This window comes from Onychomys torridus, chromosome 1, assembly GCF_903995425.1.
Source record: "Onychomys torridus chromosome 1, mOncTor1.1, whole genome shotgun sequence".
Taxonomy (NCBI): domain Eukaryota; kingdom Metazoa; phylum Chordata; class Mammalia; order Rodentia; family Cricetidae; genus Onychomys; species Onychomys torridus.
Window position 1 is genome coordinate 124,712,925 of NC_050443.1, and position 24,975 is coordinate 124,737,899.

At 49.5% G+C, this 24,975-nt stretch overlaps 1 protein-coding gene across 3 annotated transcripts; it reads right to left on the minus strand.

Annotated features, from left to right (window-relative positions):
* Window positions 1-486: 486 nt before the first annotated feature.
* Window positions 487-24,323, minus strand: Dpp3 (dipeptidyl peptidase 3). Of its 3 annotated transcripts, none has more exons than XM_036201504.1 (18): window positions 24,256-24,323; window positions 22,823-23,097; window positions 20,064-20,153; window positions 19,474-19,608; window positions 18,831-18,905; window positions 17,647-17,740; window positions 14,896-15,026; window positions 14,671-14,801; window positions 14,539-14,597; window positions 13,547-13,741; window positions 13,277-13,389; window positions 12,851-12,943; window positions 11,416-11,478; window positions 11,206-11,330; window positions 10,978-11,098; window positions 8,926-9,105; window positions 2,944-3,106; window positions 487-1,059 (listed from the first exon to the last, which is right to left on the minus strand). In XM_036201504.1, exons 1-18 carry the CDS (start codon window positions 24,308-24,310, stop codon window positions 884-886), a joined length of 2,274 nt encoding a protein of 757 aa, XP_036057397.1. In that variant the 5' UTR covers window positions 24,311-24,323; the 3' UTR covers window positions 487-883. The 3 variants fall into 3 exon arrangements, with proteins under 3 accessions (XP_036057397.1, XP_036057405.1, XP_036057413.1); XM_036201512.1 differs by lacking the exon at window positions 24,256-24,323 and adding an exon at window positions 24,059-24,107; XM_036201520.1 differs by lacking the exon at window positions 24,256-24,323 and adding an exon at window positions 23,218-23,785.
* Between the last annotated feature and the right edge of the window lie 652 nt (window positions 24,324-24,975).

Consider the following 24,975-nt stretch of genomic DNA (forward strand, 5'->3'; position numbering starts at 1 on the left):
GACCTCCAAAATGAACTGCCTCAATTTTTATGGTTAACCCAATTGAAAAGGGCCATGTCCTTTCTGATTGTCATACTGTAGAGGTCCAGGCTCCGAGGATTAAAGGGAGGGGTCTCAAGTTGAAGCGAGTTCTAGCGCTTAAATTCCAGGAATATTTTAAAGTACAAGAATGCTTGCTGCTCTTGCAGAGGAACCCAGTTCACTTCTCAGCAACCTTTGACAGCTCACAATTCTCTAAGTATAGTTCTAGGGGATCTGATGCCGTCGTCTAGCTTCCAGCTCCGACACACAGTGAGAAAATGTACACATACATATAAAAATAAATCTTAATATGTCACAAAGGAGAGCTGCAGCACCCACACTGTGTCTCTGTGCTCTCCTTTAGATGTGATATCAACATCCTATTGTGGACTGTGAGCCAAAAGTGGTGTACTGTGCCCTCCCCAGGCTCTGAACCCAGACAGGAAGAATCACACACATTGCAAAGATGGTTGGTTGTGGTATTTATTTTTTCTGGTTATAAAAGTAATACACAAAGAGCATTGGATTTGGTGAGACTGCTTTGAGCCCTGGCTCTGTCACATGCCACCTGCAGGATTTAGACCAGTCACTCCTCAGAACTGCCACTTCCCCACGTGGGAAACTGGACTAGGCAGCCTGTGGCGCTCCTTCCAAAGATGGCAGTGCAGATCAAGGAACTGAGGAAGTACTTGGTAAACCGGAAAGTGCTGACAAATGGAAGGGTTAGTATCACCACCCTCAGCTGAGGTAGCACCAGAGTCCGAGCTCCTGCCCCTCCTCTGACTCCTAATCTCACACACACAACGCTGGGCCACTGACAGGCCTGGTTTGAAGGAGTAGGGGAAGGGACCACACAATCTTCTCAAGCCTGGCCAGCTGGGGCCTCCTTGACCTGGTCCCTCCAGAACTGGGCATCTGCTGTTGCCAGCTGCGTAAGGATCTCCTCCAACTCAGGCCCATCTTCTGGAAAACGCTCACAGAAGGATCGGATGAGACCAGCCGCTGAGGCCTCATACTCTACAAGCTGTACTTCTGAGCCTGGGAGGAGACGGAGAGAAAACGCCGGCATGGTAAGACATGACGAGTGAAGAAGAGTCATAATAACAGGAACAGGGAGTGTTGCTGACTGAGCTCTGCGGCACAAACTCTTCAGCCTTTAGACTAGTTATCTAACTTAGTCATTAGGATAACCTGTGAGGGAGGCCGAATTACAGGAGCAGACTTAAATGAACTGCTACCAGCTTTCATCCTTCCCTTAAGTCAAGAGTTAAGTCTGGCTGGTAGTACACACCATAGCCCAGCACTCAAGGAGTTGAGGAAAGGAAGATCATTAATTTTAAGGCTAGTCTAGATAATTCTAGTCTCAACAAAACCAACCAAACCCCAGCAATCACTAACAAAAATGACTAATATGTTGTGCTGTCGGGGAGCTAGAGAGAGAGAGCTCAGGGATTGAGTACTTCTTGCTCTTGCAGAGGACCCAGGCTGCTCTCAGCTTGGCCTCCAGTACCCACAAGGTGACTCATAACTGCTTAGTCCTAGGGATCCAATGCCCTCTTGTGGCCCGCAAGGGTACTGCATGCACATGGTGCACATACATACATACATGCAGGCAAAACACTCGCTACAATCCCAGCATATCGTGAAAAGTTTTCACCCAGTACCTGGGACCTGCAAGTCCTCCACCACCAACATCACCACTGCTACCAACTACCAAAGTGCTGGGGTAGAACCCAGGGCCTATTACATATTGGGCAAATGCTCTACCATAGGTCATACTCCAACTCACCACTACCTTTGAAAAATCCAACCTGTTCCTCAGGCCTGGTTTAAGCATCACCACTTCCTCCCAAGAACTCTCCTGGATACTCTAAAGATATAGATGGGCTCTTTATCCAAGGGTTCAGAGCACTGTTAGTATCCTTAAAACATTCATTAACATTTCCCTGTGTGGGCTGGAGAGATGGCTCAGAGGTTAAGAGCACTGACTGCTCTTCCAGAGGTCCTGAGTTCAATTCCCAGCAACCACATGGTGGCTCACAACCATCTGTAATGAGATCTGGTGCCCCCTTCTGGCCTGCAGTCATACATGCTGTATACATAATAAATCTTAAAACAAAAACAAAAACAAAAAAAAAAACAAAAAAACAAAAAAAATTTCCCTGTGTGATTAACATCACCATGTATTCTCATTCCTAATACGCTCTGAACTGCTTCAGGGAATGGCTGGATCCCATCCACTGCTTCATCCCTCAGCGGCCTCCCCTGGACTGAATGTATCAAAGGGCAAAGGAAAATGAAGTGGAGAGATAAGAGACTGAAGGGGTTACTTTGTGTTGAGGGGCTGGAGACAGCAAGTCTCAGGAAGTGTCATTTAACAGAGACCTGATCAACAAGAAGAACCAGACAGGACAGAATGGAGGGACATCATGTCAAGCCAAAGGAACAGCATGTACAAAGGCTATCGAGTACAGTGGACTTGGTGCACTGGAGAGGTAGAAGGGCACACAGGGTACCAGCACCATGCAGGATCAGGGATTCTAGAAATGGAAATGTTACTTGAGAAGGGGGGGACGGCCGAGGACATCTCTATCCTGAATGCTGTTGATTCCAATTCTCAAAGGCCCTACTTGGCCTGTGCAGTCCCAGCTCATTGCCTGACCTTACCTCCTTGCTAGGACCTTCCAGATCCTCCAGGCCTTGACCTGGTCCCTACAAGCTCCTATTCTGTTGGCCTTCCTGAGACCTCTTGCTGCTGCCTGGCAACCAGTGTCCATGTGTGTGAAGTGGAAAATGCCAAGGTTCTGGGCCTGCGGTCCATTAGAAAGAACACAGCAGAGAGGAGGTCTCCCTGAACCAAGTGGTCATCTGATCTCTGGAAAGACCCCAGGTGGCTCCATCAAACGGTGCAATATCCATTACCTTCCAGGTGAGTGTTGGGCTGAACAATGAGCTTCCGGGATTCCTTGCGCAGCAGTACTGTGTCCCTGAGGGTGAGGAAGCACTCTGGAGGTGCATCAGTGACTGTTGCATAGCCCTCATACAGGGCCCGCCCAGCAACCACATCCCCTGTGGACTTCAGCACCTGTAAGAAGAATTAAGTACCTAGGGTGGGTACTCACCTTGCATCCACAAGACTCTGCCAGGGACCATGGCCAGCTGTGCCTAGCTCTGGATAGGATATGCTATGATTTGTCTTCTATAAAATTTCAGTGCTAAGACTTGATGAGCTAGCTGGGTATATGGCATACACCTACAATCCCAGAACTTAGAAGGTGGGGACAGGAAAATCAAGAGTTCAAGGTCATCCTGGGCAACACAGGGAGTACAGCCTGAGCTATGTAAGACTGTCTCTCTTTTTTTTTTTTTTTTGGAGGAGGGGAGTAGAGGACTGAACCCAGGGCCTTGAGTTTGCTAGGCAAGTGCTCTACTACTGAGCTAAATCCCCAACCCATAAGACTGTCTCAAAAACAAACAAATAGGCTGGGCATGGTGGCACATGTCTTTAATCCCAACACTTGGGAGGTGGAGCCAGGCGGATCTCTGTGAGGTTGAGGCCAGCCTGGGCTACGGAGTTCCAGGAAAGGCTCCAAAGCTGCACAGAGAAACCCTGTCTCGGAAAAAAACAAACAAAAACCAAAAAAAAAACCAAAAAAAAAAAACCAACAACAACAACAAAAAAAACAACAAGCAAATAAACACCCTAGAATAAACATCCTAGATGGCTATCCCCACCCTGCTTTTTAAAGATAGAGTCTCACTATGTAAACCAGGCTTCACAACAGAACTGCTTCTGCCTTCTTCAGGCCGAGATTAAAGGTATGTGGCAGAATGTCTGACAGCTAATTTTTTAGAGGGCTGGTGTATATTAAGAGGTTTGGCTTTGGGGTTGAAGAGATGGCTCAATGGGTAAGAACGAGAAGCATGAGTTCAAATCTCCAGCACCCATGTGAAAAAGCTGGGCAGTGACACATGAGCTGTCATCCCAGGGCTGGGGGGAGGGGAGACAGGAGTGTCCCTGGGTCTTGCAGGCTGCCAGCCTTGCTCCAGGTTCAGTGAGGCACCCTATTTCAAGGGGCCATGGCAAGTGTGATGGAGCAGGACACACACATGCACATGCCACATATACACCACACTCACACACACACACACACACACACACACACACACACCCCAAAATTAATTTAAATGAAAACTAAAAGAGGTGGGGCTTTAAAGAGCATCTGGGCTCCTCCTTTGTGAACCCACACTTGGCAGCTGTGGAAGCCCACCCTTCCCTTCCACCAACATGGGTTCTATTCCTACACTGTCTTCTCACTGTCTCTCCCGAAGCTCAAGTTTCTGTCATATTAGACTTTCTCACTCATGGACACTGCTCCACTTCCCTTTTAACCTTTCTCTTAGCTTCAGACAGAGCCCAGTGGCATAGTCCTTGCCTAGTAACACTGAAGTCCAAGATTTCATTCTTTTTTTTTTTGAGCAGAGGATCGAACCCAGGGCCTTGCACTTGCTAGGTAAGCGCTCTACCACTGAGCTAAATCCCCAACCCCTATTTAGTTCTTTATCAACATTTACTTTTATGTTTACTTGGTATGTATGCGCACGAATCTATGTATGTATAACTGGAGGGAGTCTGTTCTCTCCTTCCACCACGTGCGCGTGACTCAGATCACCTCTTACTTCTTGATAATATGTAATCTCTTCATATATGTTCATCAAACCAACAAGCCAGACCTGGAAAGCTCAAACTGGAGAGTTAGTAACATGGATGCCAAAGGAGCCAGTGGTATCAGGAGTGATTCAGGCAGGTACAGTCTACTGGGAATGGATCCTAGTACCATCGGTGGATAACAAAATCTGAATGCTCGAGTCCCTAATCCAAAATGGTGTGCTATATATGTATAACTTCCACACATCTTCTGGTACAGTACATTTTAAATCACATTTAGATTTCTTACAAATTTTAAAGATTTCTGTGCATGTGTTTGGTGTGTGCAGAGGAAGCCAGAGAAAGATGTTGAGCAACCTGCTCTGTCTCGCTCCACCTATTCCCTTGAAATGGGGTCTCTCTCTAAACTTGGAGCTGGGCTGGCAGCCAGCAAGCCCAGTGGTCCTTCTGTCTCTGCCCTCACAGTGCTGGGGTTACAGGTCTATGCAACCAGGCCTGGCTTTTTACACGGGTACTGGGGATCTGAACTCAGGTCCTTACACTTGTGCAGCAAGCCTATTTCTCCACTGAGCCATCTCTTCAGCCCTGCTTTTTTTTTGAGACAGAGCCTACATAGTCCAACCAGGTTGGCCTCAAACTCATCATGTAGTGAAGGATGGCCCTAAATTCCTGATCTTTCAGCCTCTACCCTGACTGCTGGGATCACTGGTCCGAGTCAACACTTTTATAGTTCTGAGGATGGGACCCAGGGCTTCATGTGCACTAGGCAAGTCCTCTACCAAAATGCCCAGCCTGTTAGAGTACTATCATACCCAAGAAAACAGAATGCTATGTAATTAGTTCTTATTCCATACTGTTGGGAATGACAAGAAAAATATTGTAGATGTCCAGTACATATGAGATGGTTCTCCTAAATATTTTTGCATGTGTGTATTTGGTTGAATTTATGGATGTTATGGATATGGAACTGGTGGATACAGAAATTGGACTACAGGAATAACAAGAAGCAGGCAGTTCCTGGGGAAAATGAACAGTCCATGCCATGTCTGAATGTGGGACTACTACTCAGTTCCAGCCAGCTGGTACATAGGAATTGAGCCCACTGTTGCCAGAGCTCCCAAGAAGTTGTAGATAAAGGCACATACCTAACCTTTGTTCACAGCAGTAGGAAAAAAACATGGCTGACATAATACACAGCTGAATCAAAGATGACTTCAAACTTTGTTTCTGGACACTGCTGAGGAAACTGAGCACCATGCTGCAAGAGTCCCCTGTAAAGGGCTCAACTGGGTCACTCATGGTGGCAACCTCTATCCCAGCATTAGGGAGAAAGAAGCAGGCCCGTCTCTGTGAGTTTGAGGGCAGCCTGGTCTACAGAGAATTGCAGGCCAGCCAGGGTGATACAGTGAGACCCTGCTTTAAAAAAAAAAAAAAAGAAAAGAAAAGAAAAAAAAAGGACTACTGTAGTGATATATTGTATACCCTACTAAACTTGCCTGGGTGATCAGAGGACAGAGCCAGCCAGTAGATTAAACACAGAGGCCAGGCAGTGGTGGCACACACCTTTAATCCTAGTACTGGGAAGCACACATGCCTTTAATCTCAGGAAGTGATGGCAGGGCGGAGAAAGGTATATAAGACATGAGGAAACAGGAACTAAAGCAGTTCAGCTGAGATCCTTTCGGGTGAGGACACAGAGGCTTTCAGTCTGAGGAAACAGGATCAGCTGAGGAGTTGGCAAGGTGAGGTTGGCTGTGGCTTGCTCTGCTTCTCTGATCTTTCAGCTTTCACCCCAATATCTGGCTCTGAGTTTTTTGTTTTCTGTTTTTTTTTAATTAAAAGACCATCGAAGATTCAAACAACCTATTGCCTCACCTCCTTGACTCCTACACCTAATCTCTGGGAACAGCTCCTCCTTTTTGCCATTTGCAGCAAAAATCTTCAATTTATTGAAAAGTTTAAAGACGGTACAGTGAGCTCCCAGAAGTAGTCAGCACGGCTTTCTATCCTCAACACCTTCATAACTGGCCCATTACTACTAACTAAATTCCAGCCCTCACTTAGGTCTCCTTAGCTTTGCCAACTATCCCCCTTTCTACCCCAGAACCCACCAAAGCCATATTTTTCATCTGGTGGCTTTTATCCTTATTTATTTTTTGGTGGTGAAGGAATAAAACCCAGGGTCTCACGTATGTTTTAAGTGTACACGCTACCTCCAGTCACTAATTTGACTTTACAAGCATGTGCTTTAGCTGGGTGTGTACACCTATAACCTCAGCACTTGAGAGGCAGAAGCAGAAGGATGACACAAGTTTGAGGCTAGCCTGGTCTACATAGGGAGTTCTAGGCCACCCAGGGATATACATGTATGACCCTGCCCCAAAAAAATTGAAAAATTAAAATGAAAAACAAAAATCAACAAGGCAGGTGGGATAGCCCAGCAGATAAACACCATCGTCACACAAGCCTATGACCTGAGTTTGAGTCCCAAAATCTACATAAATGTAAGAAAGAATCGACTTCACAAATTATCTTTGACCTCTATACACACACACACTGTAGCGCGCGCACACACACACACACACACACACACACACACACACACTGTAGCGCGCGCACACACACACACACACACACACACACACACACACACACAATTTTTTTTTTGGGGGGGGGTTTCGAGACAGGGTTTCTCTGTAGGTTTGGAGCCTGTCCTGGACTAGCTCTGTAGACCAGGCTGGCCTCAAACTCACAGAGATCCACCTGCCTCTGCCTCCCGAGTGCTGGGATTACAGGCATGTGCCATCACCATCCGGCGCGCACACACAAAATTTTAAAACAAAAATCACCCCAAACTCCCACATATTTTATGGAAAGACTCTTTAGATCCTTCCTGGAAACAGATAGGCATACAATCACAGAGATACTTTGGTCCTGAGTCAAAGAATCATAACTTTATGATTTATAATATATGTAGTGCTAAAAATACTCAATATGTCCCTGTTCTAGTGGAAAGTGCCACACCATGCCAGGCTGCGGTGGTCCACGCCTTTAATCCCAGCACTTGGGAGGCAGATGCAGGTGGGTCTTTTATGAGAAAAAGAAGTAAAAAAGAGAAAGTACCATACCATAAAGACAAGTTTTTCAGGGGCTGGAGAGATGGCTCAGTGGTTAAGAGTACTAGCTGTTCTTTTAGAGGACCTGGGTTTGATTCCCAGCACACACACATGCTGGCTCACAATTGTAGAATTTTTTTTGGGGGGGGGCAGGTATTTCAAGACTGGGTTTCTCTGTGTAGTTTTGGTCCTGGATCTCGCTCTGTAGACCAGGCTGGTCTCAGACTCACAGAGATCCACCTGGCTCTGCCTCCTGAGTGCTGGGATTAAAGGCGTGCGCCACCACCGCCAGGCTGTAGAATATTATTTTAACATGTGTTACATTCATTTATGCTGTGGAACATTTGTTTAATGCTGCACAGATGTGTTGCACTCTTTTATGTTGCATTTGTTTAACTTTGTGAAGCTGTGTTACTTTGCCTGTCTAAAACACCTGAGGGTCTAATAGAGCTAAATGGCCAATAACTAGGCAGGAGAAAGGATTGGTGGGGCTAGCAGGAGGAGAGAATAAACAGGAGAAGAAATTTTGGAGGGGGGAGATCTAGGAGTGAGAGGAGGAGGACTCAGGGGCCAGCCACCCAGCTACACAGTGAGCCACAGAGTAAGAAGGAAAGAAAGGTATACAGGATAAAGATAAAAGCCAGAGGCAAAAGATAGATGGGATAATTTAGGTTAAGAAAAGCTGGCTAAAAATAAGCCAAGCCAAGGCCAGGCACTTATAAGTAAGAATAAGCCTCCATGTATTTTATATTTAGTTGGGAGCTGGGTGGCGGGCCCCCAAATAGTCAAGGAGTAAAAAGCATTCAACTGCACACAACTGTCTGTAACTCCAGGTCCAGGGGAATCAATGTCCTCTTCGGGCCTCTGCAAGCATTGGCCGTTCCTTTCCAATCTTGCTCACCATCACACCCATACAGCTCTTTGCCACGGCATCTTTTGCATTCATGGATGAATGTCTGCATTCCTTCACGAGCATGTGAGAACCTGCTCATAGCTTATTCTCAGTCACTAGGGAGACGTGCTGGATGCAGTGACTGGCCAGGAGGTTAAGCTGTACTGACAGAATGAGGGAGGACCAGAGAAGAGGCTGGAAGGGGCCAAGGTGAGACTTCCACTTACCTGGAGTCTGCGTAGGAACCGCTCCAAGGCAGGTCTGCCCACTGACCGGATCTTGCTGCGGTCCAAGTGGACACGGGCATCTGGGCGCCCATCAGAGCCTGTGGTGGGAGTGACGGTAACAAGTCCTTCGCCAGCCTCCAGCAAAACCCTCAGGATCACAAACCGGGCCTGCATGTGGGCCTACCAAGGCCAAGAGAAAGAGGTCATGTGTAGCCTACTCAGTGCTTGAGGCAAAGCTTGTTGATGTGTTCACCATGCTGTCCGCTGTCACTGTCCATTAACTCCCTCCTGCTCCCCGCTCACCTCTCAGATTCTTCCTTTCTTCTCCCCAGCCTGTTCACTGGGGCAGACTGTGTGAGCAGAGCCTGGTGCACTACGCCCCCTCATCACGTGCTCTTGATTCTCCAGACAGCAGCTACTCCTGGGGTCCCTCACTATCAAGACCCTGAGGACTCTCCCAATCTCTTTTGTTTTTGTTGTTTGAGACAGTTTCTCTGTGTAGCCTGGGCTGTCCTTGGTCTGTAGCCCAGGCTGGTCTTGAACTCACAGAGATCGCCTGCCTCTGCCTCCCTAGTGCTGGGACTAAAGGTGAGCACCACCACGGGCTCGCTCTTTCCCAGTCTTCTTTGTGCAATGGAACCGAGTAGGCATCATTATCCCCTCTTTTACATATGACAAAACATTGAGGCCCAGACGTGAAGTGACCAGTCAAGGTCACACAGCGGCTGAAGGAACAGTCAGGTCAGACCTCAGTCCAGACTTTAAAATGTATTTCCTTTTATGTGTGTGTATGTATGCGCGCACACACGATTTTGTCTTTCTCTCTTTAGTTTTCTTTCTTTTCTTTTCTTTCTTTCTTTTTCTTTTTTTTTTCTTTTGTTTTTTTTTTTTTTTGTTTTGTTTTTTGTTTTTTGTTTTTCGAGACAGGGTTTCTTTGTGTAGCTTTGCGCCTTTCCTGGAACTCACTTTGTAGCCCAGGCTGGCCTTGAACTCAGAGATCTGCCTGCTTCTGTCTCCCAAGTGCTGGGATTAAAGTCGTGCACCGCCACCACCACCCAGCTTTTCTCTCTTTATTTTTTCAAAAACTTGTTTCATTTTTATTTTATATGCATGGGTGTTTTGCTTACATGTACGTGTACCACATGTATGCAGTGTCTGTGGAATCTAGGAAAAAGGTTGGATTCCTTGGAACTGGAGTTATAGGCAATTCTTAGCTGTCATGTGAGTGTGGGGAATTGAACCCGGGTCCTCTGGAAGAGCAGCCAGTGCCCTTAATCACTGGGCTATCTCTCCAGCTCTCTTTTCTCTTTTGTGATGGGGTCTTGCTATGTTGCCCAGGCTTCGCAGGAACTTGGGGTTCAGGAAAACTCCTGTCTCAGACCCCAGCAGCTGCAAAGTCTTACAGTGCAGACCCTCGACGGCGTGCACTGCTTCCCCACACTATATTCGCTTGATTTTGTTTAAAAAGCGGGGTGAGGGGGCAGCAAACTGCCTTGATGAGTGTGCACTTGCCATACAAGCCTGACAACTTGACTTTGACTCCCAGGACTCATAAACTGGAAGGAGAGAACTAACTCTACACACACAAATCATAAATTTAAAAAAATTAAATCACTGTTGATTACCATAGTTTCAAACTACATGTTGGTCAGGTATAGTGGCGCACGCCTTTAATCCCAGCACTCTGGAGGCAGAGGCAGGAGGATCTCTGAGTTCAAGGCCAGTCTGCCCTACAGAGAGAGTTCCAGGACAGCCAGGGCTACACAGAGAAACCCTGTCTTGAAAGACACAAAACAACCAAACAAAAACAAAACACAAAACACTCCTCCCCCCCCCAAAAAAAAAGGCTACAAAGGAAGTGCATGAATTTGGACCCTGACTCTTTTTCTAGCAGAAATGCAGTGGGTGGGGGTTGTCCCACCAACAGTAGAGTCTGGGGTTGGAGTTTATGCCTTAGGGAGTGCACTTGTCCCATCCCCGCACCCAGAATTCTCACAGTAGCCACATGTAAGCTCCCTCTCTATCCTGAAGGTGGCTCCTGGCCAGTCTTACCTGTCGCCAGTTGGCCGCCTCTGGAGTGTAGAACTCCAAAGCCAACAGCCCAGCCCGAACCATGTTGAGCCAGTTTACGTAGATTACATCTTCTGCATCAGCTCCCTCAAAGCCAAAGATCCTGGTGGAGGGGAGACAGGGTTGATCCGATTAGCCCTATGCTCCAACACCCTCAGAGCTGCCCAGTGTGGGGACTCGGCCACCACCCCTCCAGCCCACTGTTCCTACTCCAGCACTTGGGGGTTGAGGCAGAGGTAGAGGCCCACACTCTCGGCCCGGCACTCTTCGTAGCTGGAGGCAATGGTGCTGAATTTGCTATCCCATGTCTCTCCACTCCGGTACCAGCTCTGAATCTAGAAGGATGACCCAGGACCCAGGAATCAGGCCCCGCCTGTGTCCCCCATCCCGGCAGCCTGGCTCCAAAGATGCTCTCCTCACCTGCTCCCCGGTCTCTGGGTTGGTCACTGTGTCCTGGTCAAAGTTGAATGCACCTTTCTCATCCTGTAGAAGAAGGGTCAGGAATGTTGGGGTAGGCTAGGGGACAGTGTCCCTGGGCAGAATCTATGTGGCTCAGAAAGACAAGGAAAGGGATCAGGCAGGCAGGAACCATGAGTACACCTTTACACTAATGCCTGCAACCCTCAGAGCTCTGTAATGCCAACCACCTCCTCAGATCCCTCAGCAGTAGAGGAACCACGCATTCCCTTCACTGTACAGAGAGGGAAATGGGTCCAGACAAGGGAGGGACCCCCTGAAATTGTGAACCCAGACTACCCGGACTGTGTGGGAGAATGCCGATGGGTAGTAGGCCAAAGAGCCTGCCTCTCCCATGTGTCATGGCCCCAACACTCAGGCTGCCAGCATGACACCCACCCACCCACTCCCACACCGCACCCTGCCATATGCCACGGGTCTTTCATGTATCACACATTTAATCCTCACAGCCACCGCCTAGGAAAGGCTCCACCCTCGCCATATCACAGGTGGGAAAACTGAGGCTCAGAGACCAAGAGCCCCCAAATGGAATCAGGCTACATAACCTCCCTGTCTCCTAACACTCATACATGTTTGCTAAAACCCTACTGTGAAGGGCTTACGCCTCACCTCCTCTTTTATTGTTCACAATAGTTCATGTGATGGTGTCAGAAATTCCACTGTACAGATGGGTCCACTGAGGCCCGGCCAGAAGAACAGTTAAGACCATGGCCTGAGTAGAGACTGGCTGAGACACAATGCTGGGCTGCTATCTCTTCAGCTGCTTCCTAAATTCTCTTGACTTCCCAGGTCCAGCTCCAGCCCTCCCTCATCTAGAGAGGCAGTCCCAGCAATGGGAGCAGGCCTAACCCAGAACACCATTCTCGCTGGTTGTCCTTACCCTCCTCTGGTTAGTTCAGCTATGTGGCTCCACACTGCGAGCCCACGAGTTTCCTTAGCCTGCTGGAAAGACTGCCAGCCTTTTCCATGTTCCCCAAGTGCAAGCCAAGGGCTCCAGGCACTGTGACCAACGGGGGAAGAAAGTGTTCTGGGGAGATGGTCCCTTAGGTAGAAAACCCTTGGCTTGAGCCCCCCTGCCCCTAATTGCTCCAGGAGCCCCGATAACTGAATAGGTAAAGAGAGCTCTCGGGGACAGTTCAGCTGGTGACTGCTGACCAAGAGGGACTGCTGGGCCCAGGCCGGGGAAGCTCCCCTTGCAGGTATGACTCGGGTGGCCCCTAGACAGAGACCGGGAAGGGCCAGTCCTTGCCGCTGCCTTGCCAAGGCACTGTCTCTACACCTGGATCCTGTACTTTTCCAGATGTTGAAGGGAGCGATGCTGCCCTGCAAAGGACCAGCTTGGCTGTGTGTGCAGCAGGTCCCTGCTGGCCCTTCTTACCTGCACAAAGAGCTTGCCGCTGCCATGGCCCAACAGCTCATGTAACCCCACCTGCACGTCAAAGGACGGCCCTTTCCAGCGGATATACAGGTCCTGCCAAGACAAACGAAGAACCCACTGGTCACCATTTCACCCTGGCCATATAGTACACCAGGCCTCTCAGCAAGGCTGAGGCCCATGTGGGGTAAGTGCTTTCTGGAAGCCAAGCTCACTCCATTCCTCACACACGTGGAGAAGCCCAACTCAAACTCACAGTGACCCAGGAGGGCCTGCCTCCACAGCGCACCCTGTGAGGAGATGAAAGCCCCTCAGTGACACAGGGTCACACGGCAGGAGAGTGGCTAGGCCGGGACCAAAGCTGGACTCTGACCTCGCCAGTGTTGGACCAGGTAGTCTGGCCCCAAGCCTCAGGCAGCCAGTGCCTACCTTGTCCTCCTCCTCCAAGAACGTGAGTTTCTCCCGCTTTGTGGCATAGGCCACAGCCAACACATTGCCGAGAGACACATTCTTAAAGCCTTCAGTCTGTCTCAGGTCATCATCTAGAAGATAAGGAAGACAGCTGACCCAGGGAAGGGCGGAGGTGGGGGAGCGGATAGAGGGGTGAGCGGCAAAGGGCAGTTTTCGGTGAGAAATGTGTGTGGAGGGGAGGAATAGACGGGGACATCCTTGAATTGGGAGGATACGAAGGGAGCTCACAGTTGGGGATGTTGATGCCCGCAGGGATGCCAGAGCCAGCAAAGGTGAGGACATCCAGGGAGGTGAAGTCAGGGGTGAGGAACTTGTCCTTCTCAAAGGCTGGAGGCCAGGGCAGCTCCTTCAGCAGCTGCTCAGCACTTGCCACCAGCCGCTCGAACTTGGCACTCATGGCTTTGTTCACCATGGCCACAAAACCTGCCGAGAGGTGGGGCTATGGTTTGGCAGCATCCTGGGATCCCACTGCACCCTACCCAGTTCCTCCAGACATCGCCATGTACAATGAACACTGCTGTGTGCAGCAGCATGGTGCTGGCTGCTGGGGACTGCAAGGTTAAGGTCCCAGGCAGGAAAGCTGCAGGCATGTGAATTCCTTCATGTTCCTATGAACTCAGGTCTGAGCCTCCTATGTTCCACTGGTACCTTTCCTCTAGTGCCAGGCTAATCCCTGGCTTAGCAACTCAATATTCAGCCTCTCTATTCAGAATGAAGAGGAGAGCAGGCAGAGACCAGTCTGAATCCTCCGGCAATGACCTGCCTGTGGGATGACAGCTGCATCAGTCTCCAGGGAGAGGCACATCCTCTCCTGGCTATTGAGCACATCACTACACACAAGACTCCACGCTGCTCAGAGGTCTGACTGCTCAGCATCCCAGAACAGATGGGCAAATCCAGAGTAAGAAGTCAAGTTTGTCTGTCTATCTGTCTACCTAGAGCGTTGCCAAGTCAGGCGCAAAAGGCAAAACAGCCAAATGGCTCAGTCAGGGTACCTGGACTTGGCCACCACTATGGTAAAAGCCTTGGGGGATGGCTCAGTGAGACAATATAGGTTAACTTTGTACTACACAATGCCTGGGATGTCACAAGTCCACTGCCCCAGGGCTGCTGTTTATTTCTAGGAGGGAAGGACAGAACCCTCAAGGGAAAATGGGAGTGTGGACTTGAACCTGTACAAAAGGAAGTTCCACCCAACCTCCCCCTCCACGAGAAGTTACCTTCAAACTCTCCTCGGGAGCCAAATGGGTCACGGTAACTCTCAATGAAACCAATGTAACTAGAGGAGAGAAGGGGAGAGATGGAGGAGACCTGGCAGAAGCGTGGAGGGGGAGCAAAGGCTGGCACCTCACCTCTCTACAATGGGGCCTTTGTCCTGAATCCAGAAGCGGGAGCCCCTCTTATGGGCCTCAATGGAGCCCTGGGTGAAGCTCTCCATGTACTGGGCCAGCATCTGCTCCTGGTGACTGTTGGCTGCATACGCCTTGGGGTAAAAGAGCTTTGGTCAGCCTTGGACCATCCACCTTTGCGGCCCAGAAGGATTGTAAGCGGCCCCCTCAGGTCCCAGCCAGACCTACCTTGGCTTTCTCCAAGTGTTCTACCACCTTCTGGAGGATGGGGGCATAGTCCCCTCGGGTGACCTGGAAATGGCTCCCCTGGAATTCATAGCTCTTTAGCTTGGAAGTCAATTCAGAATCGAGAGCAGGGTCTAAGGAATGAGGAAATACTCAGGAAATAGGCCAGGCCAGGACACCCCAGCAGGCTTCTCACTCCGGCCCACTAAGAACTTCAAAGGCTCCCCACTGCTGACAGAAATTAGGATAACTTCTCTTCTTCAAACATGCATGCATATACTAGGGGCTGGGGATGTGGCTCAGTTGACAGAGTGCTTGCATAGGCATGCACAAGGCCCCAGGTTTGATGCCTAGCACTGCATAAACCAGGCAAGGTGCACATATGTAATCCTGCTGATTGGGAAGTGGAGACAGGAGGATCACACTGAGTTTGAGACCAGCCTGAGCTAGAGTGAGACCTTGTCTCAAAAAGCACAGGGGCTGCAGATACAGCTCAGAGGGTACAGGTTCCAACCATGAAGCCTGACGACCTGAGTTTAATCCCTAGTTTGTCCTCTGCATGGTGAGAGGACAGAATCGACCTTTGTGGATCATCCTCTGACTTCTATTCCAGGACACGTGTGCACACACTAAATGTTAAAAGGAAAAGAAACTGTAAAACAGCAGGGTGTGGTACTGCACACCTACAACACCATCAGCTGGAAGTAGACATGGGAAGATAAGGAGCTGAAGGGTACACTGTGAGTCTAGGGTATCCTTGAAGACTATAAAGACACTATCTCAAGAAAACAAAAATGACCCCCACAAAAAAACAATAATCCGTACATACACACACCAAGAGTTATGACGGGCACAGTAGTGTACACCTGTACTCCCACCAGACTAGCCTGTCCTAAAAAATAATAATGGAACTAGAGAGATGGCTCAGTGGTTAAGAGCACATATTCCAAGCCAGGCGGTAGTGGTGCATGCCTTTAATCTCAACATTTGGGAGTTCTTTGTGAGTTCGAGACCAGCCTGGGCTATAGAGTGAGTTCCAGGAAAGGTGCAAAGCTATACAGAGAAACCCTGTCTCAAAAAACAAAACAACAACAAAAGAGTACATATTGACATATAGCTCTTGCAAGACAGTGGTGGCACACATCTTTAATCCCATCACTCAGGAGATAGAGGCAGGCAGATCTCTTAGTTCAAGGCCAGCCTGGTCTACAGAGCAAGTTCTAGGACAGCCAAGGCTACACGGAGAAACCCTGTCTTGAAAAAACAAACAAAAAAATATATATTGCTCTTGCAGAAGATCCAGGTTCAGTTCCAACACCCATGTCAGGTGTATTATGGTCGTCTGTAACCCTCTCCTGGCCTCCTCGAGCACCTGCACATACATGGTGCACAGAAACTCACACAGGCGCACACACTATACGCATAAAGAAAAAACAGGAAGAAATAAATCTTTGAAAAAAATGAGTTAAAAGAGCCACATCTCAAAAACTATGAGGGATGAGTTGTAACTGGGGACAGGGGCTGATGATGGCAGGAAGGGACCACTAGCCAAGGAGCACAGACACCTACAGTCTTCTAGAAGCTGGAAAAGGCAAGTTTTCAGTACTTGGAATAGAGTCCAGGGCCTGGCGCGCGCTAGGCCAGTACTCTTCCCACAGTCCACATTCCCAGCCCCAAAGCTAGTCTTGGTGCTGTCCTACCCTGCAACCTGTGCCGTGGGTATGTTCCAGTTTCTACATCACTGTGGTCCCCTCTGTTTCCCAGACCTATGTCCCTTTGCTTTCTTTTTAAAAATTTGTTGTTATTTTGTGTATGCGATGGATGCTTACATAAATGTATGTGCACCACACTCACGCCTGGTACCTAGGAAAGCCAGAAGAGAGTGTTGGGTGCTCTGACACTGGAGTTACGGCTGGCCTGATGTGGGTGCTTGGAACCTAACACAGGTCCTCTAGAAGAGCAGGGAGAACTCTAAACCACTGAGCCGTTTCTCTAGCTGATATGTCCTTTTTTTTTTTTTTTTTAGTCAAAACATACTTTGTGCTGTCCCCTAAGCTTTTCCATCACCCTGCAGTGGCTCATACGTTATCTCTATCTGGAGTGCCTGTGGTATGTCCATTCACTGTTACCCCCACACTTCCACACTGAGTACCTGAGTACTATCAAGCTCTAGGCACTGGGAAAGACAATGACAGAAACACATGGTCCATTCTAGCAGAGGAATGTTGTCAAGACACAGAAGACCAACTAGGAAACTACTGGGAGTGCTGGAAAAGGTCCCTAAAAAGGTGCCATCCACATCCAGCCATGGGATGGAGAGGGGTTGGCTGGGTAAAGATGAACTAGGCCAGAAATTGTTCTGAGCAGGAAGTGGGCAGCAAATTGTATGAAGCCTTGGTGACGAGATGTACAAATCAGGAGCTGTAGCACGTGGCTGGAGGCTGGGGATGCGGACGGTAAAAACAGCTAACAAAGGGCAGCAGAGGGGCCTAAATATATTCACTCTCCTTGCTTTGTAACAGGTCCCACTGCCACCTCTCCCTGAGTGACTGAGCAGATGCCGACCTCGCCCTGGGGTGGGCTTGAGACCAGGGGGAGCCAATCAGAGCCCTGTCCAAAACGAGTTGAGGGCCACTCTTTTGCTGCGTGAAGAAACAACTGGGACCCAAGGACTCTTCCTGCTGGGCAGCCGGGCTGCTGCCCGGAGCACCTGTCATTAGGTGGCTGACATCAGACAGTAGGGCCTGAGCGCACCTGTATTCAGCACAGACGCCAGTCGCACCTCATAGTGGGACTTCCCCTCCTGGTCGACCACCTTGAAGAGCCGTGTGTTGTATGCACTGAGGTTCTGGAAAAGACCAGAGCAGGGTTTCAGGGATGGGGAGATCAGGGAGACTGGGGAGGGTGGGGGAGCCCCATGGACAGCAGTGAGGCAAATAGGCTGGGGCTTCCCTGAGGAACCTTCCCAAGCCTACCAGGAAAGGACAGGCAGGCCGGCCAGGGATGGCTGCCATGCACGGCTCCACACACTAAATGCTAACTTAAAAAAAAAAAATACTACTACTGAGCGGTGCACGCCTTTAATCCCAGGAGGCAGAAGCAGGCAGATCGCAGTGTGTTCAAGGCCAGTCTGGTCTACTGAGTGAGACCTTGCCTCAAAAAACTAAACTGAACTGATTCACTGGGGCTGAGAAGGCTCAGGAGTTACAAGTGCTTATTGTATTTATTGCTTTAGCAGAAGACCCAGGTTTGGTTCCCAGCACCCACATGGTGGCTTGGCTCACAACCATCTCTAAGTCTAGCCCTAGGATAGCCAAGGGCTCCTGAATAAAGGTGGCACACACTACATACATTTGGGCACACACACACACAGACAAAACATAATAAACAGATTTTGTAATTACAAAAATTACACACACAGGGTCCACACATGTGCCACAGTGCCTGTGTGAAGGTCTCAGAATAATTTAGGGAATATGTAGCTTCCAGAGATCAAACTCATGCCATTGGGCTTACTGGCAAGCACCTTCACCCACTGAGCCATTCACCATCCCTGTGAGCGATAACTTTTACTAAGCATCAACTTGACTGTGTGAGGCACAGAGCCACCTCGGCTAGCTCTTAGCTGTGTGAGATAGACTCGGGAAACAGCCGCACAGCTGGCAAGTGGCTGAAGAACACAGGCCCCCAAGAGCCTCATCTTGGAAGTGTGGGAATGGCAGGGGTGAGTACATCCTGGCACACATGTAACTTCTTTGTCTCTCCGATTGGCATAGGCTTACCTCACGCACGAAGATTCCTTAAGTCTTTTCTACCTCAAGGACCCAAGGTGCCCATATGTCTTTTGAGTTCAAGCTGGGACCCAAGAACAGGTGCCCTGAACGTACAGGGACAAGGAGCCCAATCAAACTAGTGTCCCAAATTCCCAATTCCCAAACCTGAGAGTCCAGAAAGTCCTGGGCCAGCTTAGCATCTTCCATGGTGCAATTTCCAGAGAAATAGGTGGTGACTCCCTGTTGGGGAAGAGTCAGTGAGAAAGGGGTGTGAGTGCAGAGTTACTGAGGACTCACGGGGACCCTATCCGGCAGCTGATGGCTTCCTTCCTAGGCTCTCTGCACCTCCACCCTGTCCATCCATTTCCAGGGGGGAAGAGTTGTAAAACAGATCATCATCTTGGACATTTTTATGTTTTTTCTCCTGTGAGCCAGGGTCTCATTATGCAGCCCACACTGGCCTCACACTCACAGCCATCCCGACTCAACCTCCTGAGGCCTGGGATTACAGGTCTGTGCCACCATGCCTAACTCAGTCTTTCCTCCAGCTTGGCCCCCAGCCCTCTTCCCATGCAGCCCAAGCAATCCCTAGAGGCAGGGACCCTTGAGCCCCCACATCCTTCCCTCCTAGACTCCCTTCTCCTCCTAGTTCCTTTTTTCTTCCTTCTTCGTGCACCCACATCCAGGCAGGGCAGACCTGGAAGAACATTCTGGAATCATTCCATCCAGTTCCCTTCCCATTTTACAGCTGACAAGCAGCCTCAAGGATGCCCACCAATCTATCAAGCTCTTGCATGGTGGGACTCACCTCATTCCCCAGCCCGAGGTGACGAAGCTTCGGCTCCAGGGAGAACATAAGCTCCCCACAGGTCTGCCAGAGGTCCCTGACTTCTGGCTGCTGTTGGGCAGCCTCACTCCCCAGGATCACACGTTCGAGCTTTTCCTGCAAGGAGAAAGGAAGTCACTGGCCTCCCCACATGCCCTTCAAACGTCCAGTGCCTCTCTCTACTTGAACCTAAGACCTCATAGTATAGCCCAGGGAACAGCAGCATCAACAGAAACTGAGAAGAGCTGGGTCTCAGGCTACCAACGACCTGCTCAGTCAGCCACTGCATGAACATCACCAGGCCACTTGTACAGCATGACCAGCAGGCATCTGACAGTTCACATCTACACAACTCGCCCTGGACCGACTCTCAGATCAGCAGTCTGAAAGGGTCTCACTCTTCCTTTATGTGTGTGTCTGCAGCATTTGGGGATGCTGAGTGGTGCCCACGGTCACAGTGTCCCACTGACAGGGGTAGGGCTTGAGTCTGTACCTTTGACTCCAATCAGGGTCCCTTCTACATTCTCCAACCACAGCCCACCTCCGACTCCTTGCCAGCCGCCCCAACTCACCTTGGGCAGGTTAGGAACAAACTTGGTGTCACCGAAGGACTTATAGTTGCCCATGTTGGCGTAGACCCCTGCAGCATAGACCAGGAATGCCTGGGGAATGGAGACCACATAGCATCAAACACCTGAGAAGCACCGCCCTTTCGCTTTCGGGAAAATGTCAGCCTGAGACCAGAACCCCAGGGCATACCAGTGTGGAAGAGGCTGGGAAATCTCAGGGCTCAACCCTGATCCTAGGAGGCCCCAGTCTGGCCCAATTTGTTGTCACAGATCAAATTCACCTTGACCCCACTATGTGGACAAACTGGTTTCAGCAGCTACCAAATACACCTAGGGTGGAGAGAGCAGGAACCTGCTTCCCACAGCTCCAAGGGTAGGCATGCAAGCTGGCTAGGCCAGTCAGAGAATCACCTTCTCTTGCTACAGGCTGAACTAAATAAACAGTCAAGCTGGCCAGCATCACTATGTTCTATTACCACAATGGTGAGAGAACATTGAGAAATGAAGATCCCATCTTGACAGCATTGACCAACTGAATCCAAGGGCACCTGAAGCCTCTTCTAGCCCTGGATCTCACACTTACGTGAGCTAATAATTCTCTTGCTTTTTTTTTAGGTAGCTCTGGCTGTTCTGGAACTCACTCTGTAGACCAGGCTGGCCTCAAACTCAGAGACATGCGCCACCTCCACCAGCTATAATGCTTTCTTTGAGCCACTTTGTTTTGTTTTTGTTTTTAAGATTGATTTATTTATTATGTATACAGCATGTGTCCCTGCAGGCCAGAAAAGGGTGCCAGATCTCATTACAGATGGTTGTGAGCCACCATGTGGGTGCTGGGAATTGAACTCAGGTCCTCTGGAAGAGCAGTCAGTGCTCTTAACCTCTGAGCCATCTCTCCAGCCTTTTGAGCCACTTTGTATTGAGCTTCTGCTACTTTCGAACAAAAGAATCCCACTAAAAATAGTTGACACTTGGGTAGTACTTCCCACTGACAGGCATTTCCGCAGAGATTTGCTCTTTTAAACAGTAGACCAAGGCCCAAAGACAGGCAGCATTAGCCACAGTTCAAAAGAGGTGAAGAAACAATAACCTTGGCTCAGTCTGATCCTTTCCTTTTCCTTACAGAAAGCCAGGTCCCAGTCCACACACTCCTGGTGGGAACATGACATGACATGTTGAAGCATTTTTCAAAACCATTTTATTTGGAGAAAGGGTCTCACTAGGTAGCCCTGGCTTGTCTAGAGTTCAATATGTAGATCAGGCTGGCCTTGAACTCACAGAGACCTGCCTAATTGCCTCCCCAGTGTTAAGACTAAAGGTGTCCAGCACACGTGGCCTGAGAAGATAATTTAACAGAACCAGATCATTATAACTGTACAGAGCCTTCAACCCAGCATTTTTATTTCCACAAATGGTGGAGGAGAATGTGGCACGGCTTGCAAGAAAAAGTAGAAACCATCTCAAACGTACAACAAAACAAAAACTAATCTGATTACAGTGTATATTGCTGTGGAGTGCTTCACAGCCAATAAAAGGAAATGGATTAATATATACTCTCTGGAAGTTCTCCAGGACACAGAGATCTGCAAAAGAGGCAGTATGCAGAACACTGAGAACATGATGAACCTGAGTTTGAATACCCAGCACTCACATAAAAAAGTCAGGCATGGCCATGCATGCATGTGACTTCAGTACTGGGAAGGAGGGTGTGCACACAGGCTATCCTGGGAGCTTTATAGTCAATAAGCTTTGGTTCCGTATGAGACCCTGTTGTGGGGCTAGAGCGATGACTCAGTAATTAAGAGCTCTCCTAGAGAACCCAAGATTGGTTCCTAGCATCCATGTGAGGTGGATCCAATGCCTCTTGCTTCTGAGGGCACTTAAAACTCACACACACACACACAATAAATATTTGTAAAAGAGAGAGATCCTGTTTCAAGGGAGTAACTTCTCACCTGGAATCTCTGTTCAACACTTGCACATGTGCACATAAGACTGGCATTTTACATTTTAAAAAAGTAAGTTAAATAAATATACTGTGCACATACAAGTATCAGTACCCAATGCACTGACAGAGAATGGAAAAGGACTAGCCACAGTGACTACCTCTGGAGAGACAATGAGCATGTGTGACTTTTTGTGTTTTGTATGTTTCTGAACTGCTGCAATACACTAAGAATTTGTGTAGTATCTGGCCAATACATCCACAGACAAGAACCAGGGGACAAGTAGAACATCCTACCCAGGCTCCTCACAATGCAGAAGAGTAACTCAAACTTCCTGATTTCTACCCAGGCCACCTTTCTGTCCTCTCAATACCAGCTGCTAAGTCCTTTGTATAATTACTGCAGACTTCGGAGAACAGTGGAAGCTAGGCTGGCCTCAAACTCACAACAACCTTCCCACCTCAGCCTCCAGAGTGGTGGAATTAAAGGTGTGCACCACTATGCCTGACTTGTCTCCCTGTATCTTGAAGCAGGCACTGTTCTAAGTAGGTCACCATAATACTAAGAGACCACATGTATATTCTACAGATCAGAAGTCTGAGGCTACAGGTAGGTAGGTGTGTGTGTGTGTGTGTGTGTGTGTGTGTGTGTGTGTGTATACATCACGTGTGCATTCATGCATGCATGCATTTGACCTAGCAACCTTTAGTCTAATCCTCTATCTAGCTGAAGAGAGAGCTCTGTGCCCTTTGATCCTGGTCCTTCACACCCTTCTAGAAGCCCCTCAGAGAACCAGGCTGGCCTGTGAGAACTGACCTGATACTCTTCTTCGGTAAGGCCCTCAGCCAGGGCATGTTGACGCAGTTGGTCAGGGTCCTGGGCACGGAAGAGACGGCTAAGCAGGGCATAGATGTAGGGGGCTTCAGGGGAGGTCTGGAGCAGCACAGCCAGGCCTCCATACCAAGCAGCCCTAGACAGGTGATGGGCATAGAGGCGCTCTGTAGGGGACAGCAGGCGGAAGGCCTCACGGCAGTCCAGGCTAGACACACCGATGTCATTGGGCAGGATGTACTGGGTATCTGCCATGGGCCCTGCAAGGACACATCACAGTCATTTCAGAGAACACACCATCTTCACGTCTCTGAACTCTCATGAGCTAACTTCTTCCACCCAAAACCCCGGGAGGGAGTCATCCAGTAGCGTCCATTCACCTGATATGCTGAAATCCAAAGATGCGAATACTTAGTGGGCCAGTTTGGGCCTGTGGCCTCTTGGACTTAAAGTCTGACTCCAACTACCTCATGTTATAGACGGGGAAACTGAGGCTCAAAGATGCCTTTTTTCTAAGCATACAAAGGAGGAATCAGCAGAATAAACCCTTACTGCTAGACTCCCAGGCCAGGCCACTCCCATCCATCACCTTCACCTTCTCAGACTTCCTAGCCTCTTGGTTCAGAAATCCTCAACACCTCCAGCCCATCACTGCTGACAAAGGCAGGTGTCTGGCTTCCTATCCACCCCCTGCGCCAATCTGCTCCATCAGTGAGTTCTAAAAGCCAAGCCAACCACTTCACTTTCCTGTATCTTTCTTTCCTCCTCTGTAAAACTGAGTATGAAGATGACACCAAGCTCAACAGCTGGGTATGCAAATTAGAAGAGGCCACTCTCAGGGCAGGGATGTAACTCAGTAGAGTGTTTGCCCAGCACTAAACAGGCCCTGGGTTGGAGTCCAAGGCCAGTCTAGGGTACATGAAACCCTGTCAAAAACAAGCAAACCGAAAAAGTATTCATGTTCTTTTCCTTCCCAGCATCTGCCCCAGTCTCCTCATTTTCTTCAGCCCTCCATTATCCTTCTTTCTTCTGTTGCTACCCCTGGGAAGCCGTACAAGGTCACAACCCATTTTCCAGATAGAGACACTGTCATTTAGAAAACAAGCAACTTATCCAAAGCTTTGCAGCCCAGATGGGACCCAGGGAATTCCCAACACACTACATTCTCTACGCCCCGCCCCTGACTCTGTGCTCCCCCATCGCGCGCCCCGCCCCAACTACCCAGTCTCCGGGGCTCGGAAAGGGGTGTTAACTCTTTACTGCCCGCAAATCCTCCTTGGCCCGAAAGCAGGGAGCGATTTGGAAGAGGCACTGAAGGGTGGACAGAAAGAGGATGATCTTGCGCGCACAGCCCGGCCACGCTCTGATCCCCTGAAGATGACACGTCGTGACCCCGAAACCAGGGCCCGGCACCTCACCTGCTGCAGCTGCTCCGTTCGCAAACTCACTTCCTGCTTCCGGCCCCCCCCCCATTCATTGGGACTTCACAAGCCCCGCCCCCGCCGACCAATTGTCAGGCCCCTGGGATCAGATGGGCGGCGGTTCCAGCCAGTATTCGAGCTGAGGACAGCACCTCCCTCATCAACTCACCGCCCCCGGGCGCTGTGGGTGGTGCTTGCTTAGAAGGGCCTGAAGCCTTGGCCTTTTGTCCGCTGGCCACGTTCGAGCGGTGGAGTGGCGGGGGAGGAAGGGTGGGGGGAGTGGTTTGGGTACCGGTAACCCACGTAGCTGCTGCCCGGTGCAGACAGAGGGGACTGACAAGATCCCCAAACACCAGGATCCCTGTACAGCAGGAGCCCCCCCTCACATGTAGCTGGGACCCTGCCCTCTTCGGGGTTTAGTTTCCCTCCGATCTGGGTTTGGCGGTTAGCAACAAGCATGTAGAGAGAAGAGTGTAGCAATGTGGATCCCCTTCCTCTCTGAATTTGGGATTTGGAGACTTCAAAGCTCTTGCAAAGAGCGGAGGCTACATGTGAAGAAGCTCCGGGCAGAGCAGAAGTAGTTCCACCCACCCAGGGGTGCAGAAAAAATGGAACAGGCGCTTCGCTGGCCGGCCATGGACCCTTAAACATCTGAAACCCCAGTTTCCTCAACACACGCAAAGACGAGGGCAGCAAGGAGCTGCTGTTTTGTCTGTG

Bases quoted from the DNA above. Each gene is read 5' to 3' on its own strand.
- Dpp3 (XM_036201504.1), bottom strand. From the start codon at position 24,310: ATGGGGGGGGGGCCGGAAGCAGGAAGTGAGTTTGCGAACGGAGCAGCT. The intron at 11,099-11,205 runs GTAGGAACAGTG...CCCCTCCACCAG, and splicing joins CTCAACCCCCAAGTGCTGGA to GATCTTTGGCTTTGAGGGAG. The intron at 9,106-10,977 runs GTAAGACTGGCC...TGGCCTTGGTAG, and splicing joins AGGCGGCCAACTGGCGACAG to GCCCACATGCAGGCCCGGTT.